This window comes from Anser cygnoides, chromosome 27, assembly GCF_040182565.1.
Source record: "Anser cygnoides isolate HZ-2024a breed goose chromosome 27, Taihu_goose_T2T_genome, whole genome shotgun sequence".
In the NCBI taxonomy this organism is placed as follows: domain Eukaryota; kingdom Metazoa; phylum Chordata; class Aves; order Anseriformes; family Anatidae; genus Anser; species Anser cygnoides.
The window spans coordinates 4,772,491-4,790,247 of record NC_089899.1 but is presented as its reverse complement, the minus strand read 5'-3'; the positions used below and the strand labels follow the sequence as shown (position 1 = coordinate 4,790,247).

The 17,757-nt window shown below is 68.6% G+C and overlaps 1 protein-coding gene across 8 annotated transcripts in view; it reads left to right on the top strand.

Annotated features, from left to right (window-relative positions):
* The window catches only part of NFIC (nuclear factor I C), a 44,119-nt gene that overhangs the window by 22,842 nt on the left and 3,520 nt on the right, over positions 1-17,757 (top strand). For 5 of the 8 annotated variants that reach the window (XM_066984106.1, XM_066984104.1, XM_066984102.1 and 2 more), the window contains exons 3-10: positions 8,648-8,719; positions 9,074-9,148; positions 9,309-9,432; positions 10,017-10,141; positions 12,445-12,573; positions 12,667-12,851; positions 14,867-15,026; positions 16,187-16,272. In XM_066984106.1, coding sequence (XP_066840207.1) covers positions 8,648-8,719; positions 9,074-9,148; positions 9,309-9,432; positions 10,017-10,141; positions 12,445-12,573; positions 12,667-12,851; positions 14,867-15,026; positions 16,187-16,272 — 956 coding nt within the window. The remainder of the gene's footprint in view (positions 1-8,647; positions 8,720-9,073; positions 9,149-9,308; positions 9,433-10,016; positions 10,142-12,444; positions 12,574-12,666; positions 12,852-14,866; positions 15,027-16,186; positions 16,273-17,757) is intronic. The other 3 variants (XM_066984103.1, XM_048077734.2, XM_048077735.2) reach the window with 2 other exon arrangements.

The following is a 17,757-nucleotide window of genomic DNA, read 5'->3' as shown; positions in this document are numbered from 1 at the left end:
CCAGCAGCACCCAGCAGCACCCGTCTGCACCCAGCAGCACCCAGCAGCACCCGTGTGCACACTCCTGCGTTTTCCCCGCTCGCTCCCGCACGCTCACTGCCCCCTTCGCACGCTTCGCCCCCCCCTTTGCTCATCTCAGCCCTCAGCACCCCCAGCCCCAAACGAGGCCGGAGGCCAGCGGGAGGAGGAGGCTTTGGGGGGGGGGGGCCCTCACCCCCGGGGGGGCTCCAGCACCCGGCTCCGGCCGCCCGCAGCCCCCCGGCATCGGCCGCAGCGCGTGGGCTCGGCCGCCCGCCCGCGCCCGGCTCCTTTCGCTGCTGTCAGCAGAATTTCCCAGCCGCTGCTCTGGCAACGTGAGGGAGGGGGGGCGGCGGAGGAGGCCCCCCCCCGGCCGGGCCTCCCTGCTAGGGGAGGCTGGGGAGGGCTGAGCTGCCCCCCCGCAAGTGATGCCGAGGGCCGGGGCGTGCTGGGGACCCTGCTGCGGTGCCCAGAGGGAGCTGCACGGCCCCCGTGTGCTCAGTGCGGGTGGGGAAACTGAGGCACAGGCGAGGCTGGGGAGGGCAGGGTCCGTCCCCCACCCCTCACGGCCCCTCTGAAGACCCACGGCGCGCTGGGTGCTCCCTGCAGGGCTGGGTGCAGGATGGGTGCCGGGGTGGGTGCAGCGCTGCAGCCAGGGCTGGGTGCAATGCTGGGTGCAGAACTGAGTGCAGGCTGGGTGCAGGATGGGTGCAGGGCATTTGTAGGGTGGTTGCAATGCTGGGTGCAGATCTGGGTGCAGGACGGGTGCAGGGCCAGGAGCAGGGCCAGTTGCAATGCAGGGCACAGGGTGAGTGCAGGACGAGTGCAGGACGGGTGCAGGATGAGTGCAGGGTGTTCACAGGCTGGCTGCAGGCTGGGTGCAGAGCCAGGAGCAGGGCTGGTTGCAGCGCAGGGTGCAGGATGAGTGCAGGACCGGTGCAGGGTGTTTGCAGGCTGGTTGCAAGGCTGGGTGCAGGCTGGGTGCATGGCCAGGAGCAGATCTGGTTGTAGTGCAGGGTGCAGGACGGGTGCAGGATGGGTGCAGGCTGGCTGCGGGCTGGGTGCAGGCTGGGTGCAGGGCTGATTGCGGTGCAGGGTGCAGGATGAGTGCAGGACGGGTGCAGGATGGGTGCAGGACGGGCGCAGGGTGAGTGCAGGACGGGTGCAGGGTGAGTGCAGGGTGTTCCCAGGCTGGCCGCAGGCTGGGTGCAGGGCCAGGAGCAGGGCTGGTTGCAGCGCAGGGTGCAGGATGAGTGCAGGCCGGGTGCAGGATGGGTGCAGGGTGTTCCAGGCTGGCTGCAGGCTGGCTGCAGGCTGGGTGCAGGCTGGGTGCAGGGCTGGGCTCTGCACACCGCAGTGGGGGAGGGGTTGGCGCTGCAGCCCGGAGCTGGGTGTGCAGCGGGGGGGGGGGGGGGGGGGGGCGGGCGAGTGGGGGGGGGGGGGAAGCTCGGAGGTCGCTGGTGAAAGTCAAAAGCATTGCAGTAAAATGGTAATCAATCTCCCCAGTCGATTGTGCCAGGACCTTCGAAGCATTACGGAGAGATTCCTCCCAACTGCTCCCTACGGCAGCAGCGTGCGGGGGGGGCGGGGGGGGGGGGCTGTGCTGCAACCCTGCAGCCCCATCTCAGTGGCCCCCACCCCGACACCCCACCCCTGCACCCCCAGGCCCTGGGAGCACGGGGAGCCAGGAGGACGGGGCCCCTTGCACCCTTTTGGGGTGCTCCGGGATGGGGGGGACCCCGCAGCGATGGCCCCAGCAGGGCGGGGGGGGGGGTGCGGGGGGGGGCCTGGGCTCTGCCCTGCCTTGAGCTTCCCCCAGCAGTGCCCTTTGGCTGAGCCCAACGGGGCGAGCAGATGGGCGCCGGGGTGTGGGAGGGGGGGGTCAGGCAGCGAGCCCTGGAGGGGGGGGGCACCGCGCTCCCCCTGGCACGCCGCAGCGGCCCCCCCAGGCCTGGCAGCCCCTTATCTCCCCTCCCCAGCCCGGCGAGAGGCAGATGGCACCAATCTGCCGGGGGAACCCGTGCCAGGGCGCCCGGCCCGAGCGCGCCCGCTGCCCGCTGCCCGTGCCAGGCCGGCGGTGCCAAGCGGCCGTGCAGCACCCCCCCAGCTGGAGGAGCAGGCGTTACCCCCCCCGAGCAAAAATATCGATGGGGAGGCTGTCGGGGTGCGCAGTATTTGGGGTCTGCCCTTTGCAGACATGCATGGGGTGCTGGCGGGCAGGTGGGCCCTGATAACCCCCCCCCCCGCAGCCAGATAAACACACGCTCCCCCCCTTAGCCCCCCCCACCCCCCCCAGCTCCAGGTATCGCTCCCCTCGCAGCCAAACGGCCGGGGGGAGCCGGGGCTGAGGTCCTGGAGATAGGCAGAGCCCTGAGGCTGGGAGGGGAGACGCACCCCCCCCCCCCCCCCAAAAGCGCACAATGTTATTAGCCATCAGAGAATCTCCAGGCTGCGGGAGCTGTGTGTTGGAAAGTGGACGGCAGCGTAGGGAGGGGCACGTGGGGGGGGTGCTGGTCCCAGGGTTCCTGTCCCCTGCACTGTCACCCCCCCGGGGGTGTCCCCATGGCAAGGGCCACGCTCCCATCCCCTCTCCGTGCCGGTGCCCGGGGCGGTTTTGGCACGCGGAGCTCCCGGCTCGACGCGCCCTTGGGAGGTCAGGGTGTCCCCGGCACCCCGCGGTGCCTGGCCCCATGTCCCCACGTCCCCAGGGGCAGGGGGCTCTGCCAGCATCCCCCCGGGCCACGGCGTCACCAGCGCACCGAGCTGCCCCGCGCTCAGCGAGCGCAGCCCTCGGGACCTGGCACCGGGTGCGAGGGGAACGTCCCCGTCCTCGGGCACGGCGAAGGGACCGAGCTGCTGGCCGTGCCGCTCGTCGCCCGATGAATAAAAGATGAACGCCGTGCGTCTCGCCAGCACCTGCCATCCCCCGCCTTCGCCACCCGCCGTCCCCCCGCGCTGGCAAGCGCCGTGCCCTCCCCGGGGCCGCAGTTGCCATCCTGGCTGGGCGCCCGGCTCCGTGCCGCGCTGGCGAGGGACAGCTGGGGTGGCAGATGCCAGCGGCTCTCCTGCCCCCGCCGGCGGCCGTGGGCACGGGAAAGGGGGGGGGGACAGACGCCGCCGAGCCCCCGTGCCCGGCTGGCACCGGCAGCTGGGGCCAGGGACCCCCCCAGCCGCGGGAGGGATATTGCCACAGTGCACTGGGAGCAGTGCCCGGGGGGTGGTGTGCGTGGGGGGGGTGTCACGGGGAGGTTGGGGGTACAGGCGTGTTGGGGGGCTGTGCCGTGCCATGGGGCTGTGCCGTGGGGCCGTGCCATGGGGCTGTGCCATGTTGTGGGGCTGTGCCATGGGGCTGTGCCATGTTGTGGGGCTGTGCCATGGGGCTGTGCCGTGGGGCTGTGCCGTGGGGCTGTGCCGTGCTGTGGGGCTGTGCCATGCCCTGGGGCAGGGGCTCGGGGCCCAGCGAGGCCCAGGACAGGTCAGGGTGCAGCGGGTCTGGCTGGGAGGGGCAGCAGGGGCAGTGCTGGGGGCCAGGCCAGGAACCCTCTGGTCCCCCCCCGGTCATCACCCTTCTCCTCCCTTGTTACCCTCTGTCCTGCCCTCCGTTCATTTCGTTTTTCTTTCTTTCCCTATTTTGTTCATTTTCCTTTCCCTTTCTTCTCTTTCCTTCTTTTTTTCATTCTTCCTTTTTTTTCTTTTTTTTTCTTTTTCTTTTTCTTTTTCTTTTTCTTTTTCTTTTTCTTTTTTTTTCTTTTTCTTTTTCTTTTTCTTTTTCTTTTTCTTTTTCTTTTTCTTTTTCTTTTTCTTTTTCTTTTTCTTTTTCTTTTTCTTTTTCTTTTTCTTTTTCTTTTTCTTTTTCTTTTTCTTTTTCTTTTTCTTTTTCTTTTTTTTTTTCTTTTTCTTTTTCTTTTTCTTTCTTTTTTCTTTTTTTCTTTTTCTTCTCTCCCTCTCCCTCTCCCTCTCCCTCTCCCTCTCCCTCTCCCTCTCCCTCTCCCTCTCCCTCTCCCTCTCCCTCTCCCTCTCCCTTTCTCCCTCTCCTCTCCCTTATCTTTCCCTTTCCCTTTCCCTTTCCCCCCTTCCCTTCCCCTTCCCCTTCCCCTTCCCCTTCCCCTTCCCCTTCCCCTTCTCCTCTCCACCCCCCCACCCCCCTCCACCCCCACCATGCCTCTGGGTCCAGCTGCCAGCCCCGCACCAGCTGAGGGAGGGGGCACCCCGACCCCCCCACAGTCCCGGGGGACCCCCCCCCACCCCATCCCACGTTGTTGCGGGGCAGGGGGACAGACAACGGGGCTGAGCCCCCCCTCCCCTCACTCCCCCAGCCCCGTCCCTTTGTCCGCTGCCATCTGTCCCCGCTCTCGCTGGCTGCGGCCCAGCCACGTCCTGGCTGCCCTCGGTGGGGGCCGGGTCCCCCCCGCGCCCCCCCTGCGCCGCCGCCGCCGTCTCCCCGCTCCCGCAGGGGTCGGCCGAGGACAGGAGCTCGCTCCCAGCGCGCTGGAGCTCGCAGGCGCCGGCCGCTTGCCCGGGCCAGCTGGCTGCAGCCGGCGAACGTGGCAGCGGGACGCGTCCCCGCCACCCCCAGTCCTTGGGGGGGACAACTCCACCCGCTCCCCCCGCAGCACAAAAAGATTGGGGCCCCGCGCCCCGCTGCAGGGGGGTGGTGGTGGTGGTGCTGCGGGGGGGGGGGGGGAGCTCCCAGCTCGATGCTGGGGCTGAGACCTGGCAAACTCATCGCACCCCGGGGGCTGCGGGTGCTGGGGGGGGGTCCGGTGCCCCCAGCCCACGGGGCTGAGCTGGGATTTAGTGGGGGGGGGGGGGCGTTACGCAAAGGAGGTTACACAAGCAGGGCTGTGCCGGGGTTTACGTAAGGGGCGGCGGGACGGGGAGAGTCGCTCACAGCAGCGTGAACAATGGGGGGGGGTCGCTAGGAGGGGGGGGGGGGTCCAAATCACCCCCCCCACAGCCTCTCCACAGCTCCATGGTGCTCAGGTTCCGGCAGGCGGCCCAGTTAGGCTGTTCACTCTGGGCCCTACTGATGCCCGCTGCGGTGGGTTTGGCCAGACCCACCTGGGAGCAGCGCGGTTGGAGATGCTGGGGCCGCTCTGCCACGGAGGGAGAGAGGGGGACGGGGATTAGCCCCCCCAAGGGGAAACTGAGGCACAGAGCAGGAGCCTGCAGCACGGGCGCCCATCACCCAGCGGTCCCAACGCCCCCCCCCCCCCTCCAGCCCTGAGCATCCCCCAGCATCCCCCAGCCTCCGCGCCTGCGCCCAGCGCCGCTGCCGGTAACACCGTGCCCTGTTACCGTAAGCGCTCGGGCACGGCGCCAGGGCTCTCCTGCAGCCTGCGCCAGGGCCTCAGCCCTGGGGGGGAGCCCGGCCGGCGGGGACCCCCCCTGGGGACAGCCCCGGTTGGGGCCGCCAAGCCCGGGGGCTGCCGGGGGGGAGCCCGTTCCCAAGCGGCGGGGCCGTGGGCAGGGAGCCGCTGTGGGGCCGGGGGCACCCTGCCAGCGCGCGGGGCCGGGGCGGCCGTAATTCAATGGGTGGCACGGGGCCAGGCTGCCAGCGCGCCTGGGCAGCCCTCGCTGCCGCCCCCCCCCGCCCGCCCCCCCCTCCCTGGGCACGCACTTTTCTATTTTTAAGAGGACGAGCTATCGACCTGTTTGGGCACTGAGATCTCGGTGCAGCGCGGCAGGGCGGGGGGGGGGGAGACACGCTGGCACTTAACCCCTTCCCCATGGCTCCCCACCGATGGGCAGGGGGTGCCCTGCGTGTCCCCATCCTGTCCCTGCTGCCCCCACACCGGCGACCCCCCCACACCCCAAGGTGGAGGTGCGGGGTGGGAAAGCCCAGCCTGAAAAAAGGGGGTCCCAGCACCGACACCCGGGGGGTGTCACGTAGCGGGGGGGCACCTCCCCGGCGCAGCCGAACTCCGTGCCGGGTGCAGGCGGAGCAGCCCCAACGCTTGGGGATGGGGGACCCCCCCCCCCCACAGCCCCCCAGAGCCCCCCTGGGGGGGCCGAGCGTCGCGGCGGTGGCTCCTTCGCCATTTTAGCGAGCGTTGGCTGGCGGCAGGCAGCCGTCACATGGCGGTGAGAGCAGAGCTTGGCCGGCCGCTGCGCCGCGAGGAGGCAGCCAGAAAAGTGCTGGCACGCACGCCCGGCCGCGCCGCCGCGGCCCCCGGCAGCTGGGGGGGCCCCGATCCCCAAAGTGGGGTGCGTTTGGGGGACCCCCCCCACACCTCCCCGCACGGGGCAGCACCAGGGTGGTGAGCAGAGAGCAGGGGCACCCCGATGTGCTGACACTGGGTGAAGCTGAGCTGGTGCGGGGGCACAGGGAGGTGTCTTGGGGAGGGGGGAGTCCTGGGGTACCCCCGCGGGGACAAACAGGGCTGGGATGGGGCGGCTCGGGGTGGGCGAAGGACTGCGTGGGGCATCTTGAGGGTGCAAAGGGCCGTGGGGGGGTTGGCATGGCCAAAGGGCCAGGGAGATGTCGGGGGGCCTGGGGGGAGCCATGGGGGCACCTTGGGGTGGCCAAACGACCGTGGGAGGTGTCGGGGGGCAGAAAGGATGGCGTGAACATCTCTGAGGGAATCGAGGGGCATGGGGGGGCACCTTGGGGTGAGGAAACTATGGCCACAGGGCCACGGGGGGTGACTTGAGGGGGCTGTAAAGGCCCACATGGGGCATGCCGAGGAGCAAAGGGCCGGGGGACGCATCCTGGGAGGGGAGAAAGGGTCCACGAGGGGCATTTCGGGGGGAGCAGGGACTGTGGGGGGGTCAGGGCCCCCAAGGGGTGTCTTGGGGTGAGCAGAGACCGTTGTGGGGGTCCTGGGACGACCAAGGGGCCATGGAGGTCATCTTGGAGAAGGTCCAGGGCCCACGAGGGGTGCCTCGGGGTGAGCTGAGCGCCATGCGGAGCACCTGGGTGCAGGGCCCAGGCCCTGTGGGTGCTGTGGGATGGCCGTGAGGCTGCGGGCGGTGTCTGGGGGGAGCATGGGGCCACGGGGGGCGTCTTGGGGTGACCGACAGGCCCTGGGAGGCACCGGGTGGCATCACATGGAGCATCTCCAAGCGGGCCTCGGGCCTCAGGGGCACCTCTCGGTGACCGAAGGACCCATGTGCGATGTCTTGGTACGAATCAGAGGCCATGGGAAAGGTCTCAGGGGTGGGGAGAGCCGCACCGGGGCGCTGGGAGGCTCCTCGGGGTGAGCCGGGGCAGCGGGGGGCACCTCAGGGGGCGCGGGGCCGCGGCGCTGGGGCTGTAACCGCCAGCCGCCGCCCCGTGCCTTGGCCGGGCTCCATCGCTAACCACTTCCAGAGCCACTGCGAGATTTGTTGTTTTAAGAGGCGAGGAGGGGCCGCGTCCGGCCCGCGGGTGCCCGCGGGCGCACAGGGGGGTCCCTGCCGCTGCCCCCCGCCCCGGCTCGCACCCCTGTGCTTGCGGAGCCAGCTCCTGCCTGGGTGCACAATGGCTTTCCAAGTGGGAATATAAAGGGAAGAAGGGGGAAAAAAAAAAAATAAAAAAAATGGTTGGGGGGAGCCAACCCCAAGCTCGGTGCTGGGGGAATTTCTGCTCCCTAAAATGGCTGCCTGGAGGAAGCCGAGCGCGGGCAAGCGCACGGGCACGGGGCGGGATGCGGCGTCGGGGCGGGATGCGGCGATGCCGCCGGCACAAAATGGCTGTCGGGCAGGCGCAGGGAAAAAAAGAAGGGGGGGGGGGGGGAAGGCTGGAAATTGGGGAGGGGAGGGAGACAAAATGGCTGCGCCCGGCATCGACGCCAAGTGGGGGTGTCGGGGCGGGGGGCGGCGCGGTCCCGCCGCCCGCGTGGCTTCGCCGCGGCGGCCAAAAATAACCGAGCCGGGAGGCGCGCGCACGAGGGGCTGGGGGGGCGAGGGAGAAAAAAGGGGGAGAAAATAAAGGAAAGAATTAAATGAAAAAAAAAAAAAAGAAAGAAACAAAACGCCGCGGCGGGCTGGCTGGCAGCGGCGGGCCGATGTGTTTTGACTGCGCTGTTTGGATTGTCTCAGCCTTTTCCCGGCATCAGCCAAAGCTGCGAGAGCGATGCCGAAGGCCAAGGGGTGGGAGAAGGAGGAGGAGGAGGAGGAAGGGGGGAAATGGGGAAAAATTTGAAAATAAATACATAAAAAAAAAAGTCGATCGCCAAGTGTTTGGAAGGGCTCCGGAGGCACCGGGGATGCGCTCGAAGTGTGCTCCGTGTGCCGGGGCGCGGCGGTGGGTTGGGGAGGAGGGATGCTCCCGAGGCTGCTGGCAGCGGGTCGGGGCTGCGGGGCTGCTGAGCTCAGCGTCTGCGCCGGTATTTTTAGATAAGACGCGCGGGCACGCGGGGGGCAGGGATGTCACCGAGGATGGTGGCCGTCCCCCGGCCTCAGGTCACGGCCCTTCGCCGGTGAGGGTTTGGCCGTGGTGGGGAGCATCGCCTGTAACCCACACGGGGCCGTCCCCAGCCCCACCACCGAGGGGCCTGGTCCCCATCTCAGCGGGGCCTGCAGGGAGGGGACAGGCTCCACTGGTGGCAGGTGACGTGCCAGCTTGGTCACGTCCCCAGGACGTCCCCAGCCAGCCTGCCCGTGCCTCAGTTTCCCCAGCAGCTCACCCTGATTTTCTCTCTTGCAGATTCCGAGCAGAGCAGCAGCCCCCGGACGGGCATCGGCTCGGACCAGGAGGACAGCAAGCCCATCACGCTGGGTAAGTGAGGACACGGCGGGGACGTGTGGGGTGCCTGAGGTGCCACCACCATGGGGTGTTCATGTCCTCCTTCATATCCTGGGTGGCTTTGCGGCCAAAATGAGGATATGGGAGCAGAGGGGCCAGGGCTCAGCACCCCATAGCCGTGCATCTACAGGGGACACCAGAGCCTGTCCCCAGGCCACTGCAGCATGGACGGCCCTGAGGACGCAGATGGGAGGCACAGGAAGGGGTGGGGGGGTGTCACAGCTCAGCCCCCGCGCTCCCACGGGTGCCCTGGGGAGATGTGGGGGGCACGGGGGCAGCACCGGGCCCCCCACCCGCTCTCAGCGCCCTCCCCTCTCTCCTGTGCAGACTCGACAGACTTCCAGGAAAGCTTCGTGACCTCGGGGGTGTTCAGCGTCACCGAGCTCATCCAGGTGTCCCGAAGTGAGTGCCCGGGGACCCCCCAGAAACAAACAAACAAACAAAAACCCTTCTCCAGCACTGTGGTGGCACCGGGGCGGGTTTTGGGGTGGGCTGGGGGGAGGACACCAGTGCCACCACGGGGTGATGCCGAGCCCTTGCTGACACCATCCTCTCCCCGCAGCGCCGGTGGTGACGGGCACGGGGCCAAATTTCTCCTTGGGGGAGCTGCAGGGCCACCTGGCCTACGACCTGAACCCCTCCAGCACGGGCATGAGGAGGACGCTGCCCAGCACCTCCTCCAGCGGGTAGGTGCCGCGGGGCGATGCCGGGACCGGCCCGGGCACAGCCGCGCGCTGCCACGCCGCGTGGGACGGCGCGGGCAGGTCAGGTCCTGCTGCGTGCGCTGCGCCCTGACGGCAGCTGCCAGCACCCATGGGTGCCCATGGCACAGGCTGGGGGAGTGGGCGAAGGAAAGGGTGCATGTTGGCTGCCTGTCCCCGTGCCACGGTGCAGCTTCGGCATCACAGCATGGTTTTGGCACCCCGGCACATTTTGGGCACCCCAGCACAGTTTGGGGATCCTGGCACAGTTTTGGCACCCCAGCTGCACGTTTGGTGTACTGGGTGCTGCCGGCTGCAGGGCTCGGGGTGCATCACCATGGGCACGGCACAGCTCAGCCCTCTGTGGCTCCATGTCACCCCCGGGTCAGGAAGTGGCAGGGGACCGTGGCACGAGGGCAGGATGGGGCCCGCATGGCTGGCTCACGGCTGCAGTAATGCTCCAGCTGTGTCTGCGTGGCAGCACGTCGGCGAGGTGCCGGGGCGTAGGGTGCCGCAGGGGGGACGGGGCGGCAGGGGACACGGCCAGCCTGACCCTTCGCTGTCCCCAGGAGCAAACGGCACAAGTCGGGCTCCATGGAGGACGACATCGACACGAGCCCCGGGGGCGAGTACTACACCTCCTCCAACTCGCCCACGAGTAGCAGCCGCAACTGGACAGAAGACATGGAAGGGGGTGAGTGCCGGGGGCTGCCTCGCTATAGGGGCTGCTGTGGGGCCCCAGCAGGCCGGTGCTTCCCTGCGGGTGCTGTCGTGGTGCTATAGGGCGGGCACCCCTGCGGAAGCACAGGCGCAGCACCTGTGCCCTGGTGCTGCTATGGGCCCCTCTGTTTATGCACAGCCTCTCTATAGGTGCCCTGGTGCTGCTATAGGCCCCCCCTGTTTAGGCACAATCCCTCTATAGGTGCTGTGGGGTTGCTATAGGGTCCCCCATTGAGGCACAGACTCTCTGTAGGTGCCGTAATGCTATTATGAGACCCCCCCCATTTAGGCACAGCCTCCCTATAGGGCCAGCCCCACACTGGCCTCTCCCAGCCCCACGGCTGCCGCGCTCGCTGTGGACAGATTTCTTTCTTGCTTTGCTTTTTTTTTCTTTTTTTTTTTTTTTCCCTTTCCTGTCTAGACAGCCCCAATTAGCTGTTCATTAAGAAAAAGGGGGGGCCGGGGCGGGCTGGGCTAATTAAAGCAATGCTGCGGGGCTGGCACGGCGGCTCCCACGCCCCAGGGTGCCTTCGTGGGGCTGCAGGCGGCGGAGCCCCCTACGCTTTTATCCCACCGTCCTGCACCCCCGGCAACAGGGCAGGATCCAGCCCAGCCTCCGCACCCCGCTGGACCCCATCCCGTGGCCACAGGGGTGCTGAGGAGCAGGGCTGGGGGCACAGAGCCCGTCAGAAAGCATGCAGGATGCTGGCAGAAAGCAAATAAATGAGATTTTGGGGGGGGTGAGCCGAGCAAGGGAGTGTGTGCAATGCGAGAAAAACCGTCCCCAGATGGGGTTTTAATTCCAGAGAGGATTTTTCCTGTTGGTGATGTTTCCGGGTATTTGGGGGCTCAGCCCTTGGGGTCGGACCCCCAGGCCTGCTGTGGGTCACTGCACTGCCCTCCCTAGGAGCTGGGCTGTCCCAAAGATGGGGCCAGCCCCACAGCAGCCCCCAAGGCCCCATACATGCAGGGGCTGTGCCCTGTACATGCCAGAGACTGTGCCCTATGTGGTATGGGGACTGCGCCCCGAATAGGCCAGGGTCTGTGCCCCATATGGGCTGAGGACTTTGCCCCATCCTGATCTGGGCCTATGCCCGTATGGTCCAAGGCTGTGCCCCGCGTGGACCAGGACTGTGCTCCATACGTGCTCAGGACCCACTCTGTGCCCCCAGGGCCGACACCGTGCCCCACAGAGGCCAGTGGGGGGGCAGGAGGCTGCCGGGGCCACGCACACACGTGTGCACCGGCGTGCACGGGGTCCGCCACGGTGGCCTGATCCCGGCAGTGGCGGGGGGGGGGTGGCGGGACGTGCTCAGCCGTGGCCGGGGGTTTTACGGCAATCCCGTACTGGATGTTCCGGGAAATCCTCCTAAACGAGCGTCTCAGACGGGGCTAAACCCATTAACGGCGCCTGGGCCAAATGGCCAGAGCTAAAGCTGCGGGGGGATTAACCTGCCAGCCCCCGCGCCCGCCTGGCCCCATGGGGACTGGGGTGTCCTGCCCCGTGCGAGCGTGGAGCCCCCCAGGCGCTGGTGTGGGGTCCTGCCCCACGTCAGGGGGTGCGGGGGTGTCCCCGGGCCCACGGGCACCGTGGAGAGGGGGAGCCCAGCCCCACGCACACACAAGCATTGCTCTGTGCACACAGATGCACACTTGTACGCACAATTGTGCACACAGGTGCACGTGCTATGCTGATGCACATGCATGAACACACGTGCACCCGTGCACACTCACGAATGCACGGCATTGTGCTGATGCGCACGCACGCATATGCACACATGAGCTCATACACATGCAGATCAGTGTGCACATCTAGGCACACACCTGCACACGATTGCACAACTGTGCACACAGATGCGCGCACACTCATGCTGAAGCACATGTGCGCACGCCTGCACACACATGCGGATCTGTGTGCACATGCATGCACACCCATACACAACTGTGCACACAGCCAAATGCACGCAGACACACACGTGTGCACGTGCGTGCATGCACAGACACCCGATGCACACTGCACGCGGGTGCACACAGGTGCTGGTGCACATGCACAGCCCCCTGCACACGTGTGTGCACGTACATGCACACAGATCCCTGTGCATACCCAGTGATGCACACCCACGTGCCGGTGCACACCCACCCACACACCCCCGGGTGCTGTCGTACCCCTCATGCACCCGCACGCCCTCCCCAGGGTGCCCCCCAAACGAGCCCAGCACCCCAAGGCCTGGCACTTTGGGGGCGCGCGGGCCGTAACGCCTCCCCCTGTCCCCGCAGGCATCTCCCCCACCGTGAAGAAGACGGAGATGGACAAGTCGCCCTTCAACAGCCCGTCGCCCCAGGACTCCTCGCCCCGGCTGAGCAGCTTCACGCAGCACCACCGTCCCGTCATCGCGGTGCACAGCGGTGAGCGCGGGGCCAGCGCTGGGCCGGCGCGGGGCTCAGAGACCGGTGGCTCGCGGTGACGCCGCCCGTCCCCTCTCCCTCTCTGTCCCACAGGTATCGCTCGCAGCCCGCACCCTTCGTCCACGCTGCATTTCCCCACCACCTCGATTCTCCCCCAGACGGCCTCCACCTACTTCCCCCACACGGCCATACGGTACCCGCCTCATCTCAACCCGCAGGACCCCCTGAAAGATCTCGTCTCGCTGGCCTGCGACCCGTCCAACCAGCAGCCCGGACCGGTAAGGGTCCCGCACCCCGTCACCGTCACCATCCCCGCCGTCGGGGGTACCCCCGAGGGGAACGCGGTCTCCCCGAGCATCGTCACCCGGAGGCAGGGACGCGCGGTGTCGGGGGGCTCCGCCGCCGCCGCACGGGGGGGGGTTTGGGGGCTCTGGTGGCAGCCGGGTGCCAGCACCCGGTGGTCGGGGCTGGGCGGCTCCGGACGAGCGTTGGCGTTGGTTCGGTGCGCGGGTGGAGTCGGCGCACCTCGTTTCTCCAGCGCTGGGGCTGCGGTCCCCCGGGACCTGCGGGGCTGAGCCGTCACCTGGGGCTGGGGACGCGGGGGGCAGCGGGGTGTCCGGCCGTGGATGTGACCGTCTCCGGAGAGGCACCGTCTTGGAGCGCGCCCGGCGGAGCGCTGGGCCCGCCGTGCCCCGGCCGCCTGCACAGAGGCTGGTGACCCGTCGGCCCGCCGCTGCGCCGCGTCCTGCTGCGTCACCCCGGGGTGGCAGGGGCCCGCCGTGCTGCTCTGCGCCTTCCCTCACCCTGTGCTCCCAGCACCCCCTGCACCCAGCACCCTGCACACCCAGCGTCCTGCACACCCATCACCCTGCACACTCAGCACCCTGCACACCCAGCACCCCATGCACCCCAGCACCCTGCATACCCAGTGCCCTGCACACCCTGCACCCTGTGCACCCAGCACCCCATGCACCCCAGAACCCTGCACACCCTGCACCCTGCACCCCAGCGCACCTTGCACACCCAGAACCCTGCACACCCTGAACCCCTGCACCCTGCACACCCAGCACCCCACACCCAGCACCCTGCACACCAGCACCCTGCACCCCAGAACCCTGCACACCCAGCACCTTGCACACCCAGCACCCTGCACACCCAGAACCCCATGCACCCAGCACCTTGCACACCCAGCACCCTGCACACCCAGACCCTGCACACCCATGCACCCCAGCACCTTGCACACCCAGCACCTTGCACACCCAGAACCCCGTGCACCCAGCACCTTGTGGGCCTAGCACCCTGTGCGCAGAGCACCACCTGCACCAAACACCCTGTGCAACCAGCACTGTATGCACCCCACACCCCATGCACCCCATGCACCCAGCACGCCATGCACCCCACACCCCGTGTACCCAGCACCCCACGTAACCAGCACCCTCTGCACAAAGCACCCTGTGCACCCAACAACCTTCACAACCCCACACCCTGTACACCCAGCACACCAGGCAACCCACACCCTGTGCTCCCAGCAGCTTGTGCACCCAGTACCAGTGCACCCAATACCCTGTGCATCTAGCACCCTGTGCACCCCACGGACCACACACCCAGCCCCCCACGCACCACACACACCCCGTGCCCACGCACCCAGCCCCCCACGCACCCCACACCCCCATGCACCACGCACCCAGCACCCCCACGCACCCCGTGCACCCAGCACTGGGCTCCGTTTGTGCCAAGGCCAGGGGCAGGGGTGGCTTTGATCCCTCCTGCACGCCTCGCCTCCGTACCCCGTGCCTCCATACCCCGTGCCTCCATACCCCGTGTGCCTCCATACCCTGGCTCCGCCACCGCACGCAGAGGGTCTTGAGGACCCCCTGCCCAGCACCAGCAAGGCCTGATGCCAGGGTGAGGGGCACGACCGCCCTTCCCCATGCAGGGGCTCAGGATCGGGCTAGTTCAGGATGGATTCCAGGCCGGCAGGGGGGGAGCAGCCTCCACCAGGCTCCACCACAGGAGAGGCTGCAGAGGAGCCTTCGGAGGCCGCTGCAGCGGGGTGCCCCTTCCCCGCTTCAAAGGGGTCCCGTGGCATCGCCCCCACCCTGTCCCCGCTCCGTGGCTCTGCTCCCCCCGTGCCGGGGCTCGCCGGCGCCGTCCGCTCAGGGCTGCTCTGAGACCCACCAAACTCGTGTCACCGAGGGACGCTCCGCGCCGCGCGGGGCCCGGCCTCGCCGCTGCCGCCTGTGCCTCCCTAATGGCTTTTGCTGTTTGTTTTTTGTCTGTGTTGTGTCCCCAGTTAAATGGAAGTGGTCAAGTGAAAGTGCCCAGCCACTACCTGCCCACGCAGATGCTGGCGCCGCCACCTCCCCCCGGCATGCCCCGGTTGGCCGTCTCTCCTGACACCAAATCCACCACGACAACTTCGGAGGGAGGGACGACCTCACCGACGTCACCCAGTAAGCACCCCCGCGGCGCCCACCCTCCCGCCGGCCCCCTCCTCTCGCCACCCCGGGGTGCTGCCGGAGGCGATGCACGCAATGAGTTTGCTGGGTCTCAGGCAGGACGGCGCGGGCGCTTCGCCCGACGTCCCCCGGGCGGGCTCGGAGCTGGTCCCAGGGACCGGCACGAGCCCCGCGTCCCTCCTGGGCGGCCGGCGGAGCGGGACGGGGCAGCAGAGCCGCAGCCCCCAGGGTGGGCGCAGGGGGGAGGCTCCTCGCCTCTCCCTGCCTCAGTTTCCCCAGCGGTGCGGTGCTGCGGGGAGCGGTGCGGCGCCAGGCTCTGCGCTGGGGCATCGTCCTCTCATTGCCACGGCGGTCCAGGAGTGCTTGCAAAGCCCCCCGAAACCTCGACGTCAGGCTTCGTTAGCAGCGGTGGCTGACGAGCTTGGCTCCCCTCCGCTCCTCCTCGGGGGGCTGCAGCGCCTCGGGCAGGAGGATTTTGGGGTTGCCTCAGGGCACGTGCTGCGGCGGTGGGACACCGTGCCACCGTGGCGCTGCGTGGGGTGGGGAACGTCCCCGTCCCACTGCGCCCAAGGGACACCCCCGGTACCCTGTGAGGCCGCGTGTCCCCAGCAGACACGGTGCCAGGTGCCGCCAGCTGGAGCGTGGGTGCTGAGTTTTGGTGGCGTGAACGCATCAAACCCCGGCCGACGTGGAGGGGACAGTTCAGGACGGCGTGGCACGGCCGGTGATGGGGCCATGGCACGGGGAGGGGACCGGGCAGTGCCAGTCCCCCCCCCGGGCTCAGGAAGGACGCACTGGGGGTGCTGCCTGTCCCCAAGGGGGACGGGGCCTCCCGCCACCACCTGGCCTCCATGGGGCTCAGTAGGGTCCCAGCGCCGGCCCCCAGCTGGGGGGATGTGGCCAAGCGACACCGGCAGCCCCTGTCCTGACGCCGCAGAGCCTGCGTGGCACAGGGGCACCCGTCCGTGCCACGGCGGGCACCGCGCGGCACCGTGCGGCACAGCTCTCCGGCACGGCCCGCGGGGCCGGGGACGTCACCCGGCCACCGGCTCCGGGTGCCCGGGACCCCCGTCCTGCAGCGGGCAGGGCTGGCCCGGGGGGCTGATGGCGGTGCCGCCCGCAGCCCCGTTAACGAGCTCTCGTTTGTTCCCCAGCCTACTCTGCACCAGGCACGCCCCCTGCGAACCGTTCCTTCGTGGGATTAGGACCAAGGGATCCTGGGAGTATCTATCAGGCACAGGTGAGACGGGGGGGCTGCTGGGGGGACCCTCCTGCCCTCGCCCCGGGCAGCACCAGCCTGGCATCGCCGCCGTGGCACCGCCGCCGTGGGTGTCGCAAGCGTGGGCATGGCAAGCGTGGGCACTGCCGCCGTGGTTGTTTCCCTCGTGGTCATTTCTGCCGCGGGCGCTGCCGCCGTGGGACTCTGTGCCGTGGGCATCACCGCCGTCTCATCGCCACCACGGGCACCCCTGCTCTGGGCGTTGCACCGCCACCACAAGCATTGTCACCGTGGGCATTGTCAGCGTGGCGTCCCCCCCAAGGGCAGCTCTGCCCTGGCCATGGGGGTCTCCCAGTGACCCCATGGGGCTGGGGCTGCCCCAGAGGCACCCCGTGCCAGGCCATCAGGCGCTGCCAGTGCCTCGCAGCCAGAAAGGGTCCCCAGGGTCCGTGCCGTGCCCACAACTGGTGCCTTGCCGGGCTCTGGCTGCGCCCCACGCGCCACCACGGCCCAGCTGGGTGCCCACAGCACCGCTGAGCACGAGGGGCACCGGGGGGTCCACATGTCCCCTCTCCAGGAGGGCACGGGCACCCCGCCGTCACCTGGCTGTGCCACCAGCTGCTTGGGGCATCGTGGGATGTGGCGTGTGCCTGCCCAGATGCCTTTAATTAGTGCTGGGCAGTTTTTAATCTGTAGCTCGCGAGCCGGCGCGAGCGAGGCAGGCACTGCCGGCGGGCCGGGGCAGGGGTCCCCACGCGTGACACGAGTCGGCCTCGGCTGGTCGCTGGTCTGGCTGCTGCGTGGGGTGACGCCACTTGGTCACCCCGGGGAGGTTCCCCTCCCGGTCCTCACCCCTCCATGTGCCCACGGGGTGCAGCAGTGTGCCGGGGCGGCGGGACGGGGTGGGGATGGCGCCGTGCCAGGGGCACCCGTGGGTGCTGTGTTGTGCCAGGGTGTGCGCGCTCAGGGTCTGCGACCGTGCCGTGGGGCACATCGGGGTGCTGTGCCACAACAAGGGGGGGTGGCCCCCCCACAGTGATCCCCTGGGACACTGCGAAACCCCCTGGGCTCCAGCGGGGTGTCCCCATCCCACACAGGGTGCCCGGTCCCCGCACCTCCTGCAGTGCCCCGCCTGGCGCCGACCACAGCCTCCGCCCTGCCTCAGTTTCCCCAACCCCACGCATGGGCACAGCGGGGTCCCCCCAGCCCCCTGGGGGTCACCGCCGGGTGCTCGCGGGGTCCCTGTCCTCCTGTCCAGCACCGGGAGCTGCCGTGTGTCCAGCTGCGGGGCAGGAGGGTTGCTCCGTGTGGGGAAACTGAGGCAGGGGGAAACCAAGCGGTGTCCGGGGAGGGGCTGTCCCCAGCCACATGCCACCCACGGCAGGTCCCCAAACCTGGGGAGGTCTCTCCGGTGGCGCAGCGTCGGGCGCTGGGGTGCTCGCAGGTGTGGGGCGGGTTTGGGGAGCGTCGGAGAAGGGCCGGGGGGGGACGCAGGAGGCGCCGGCG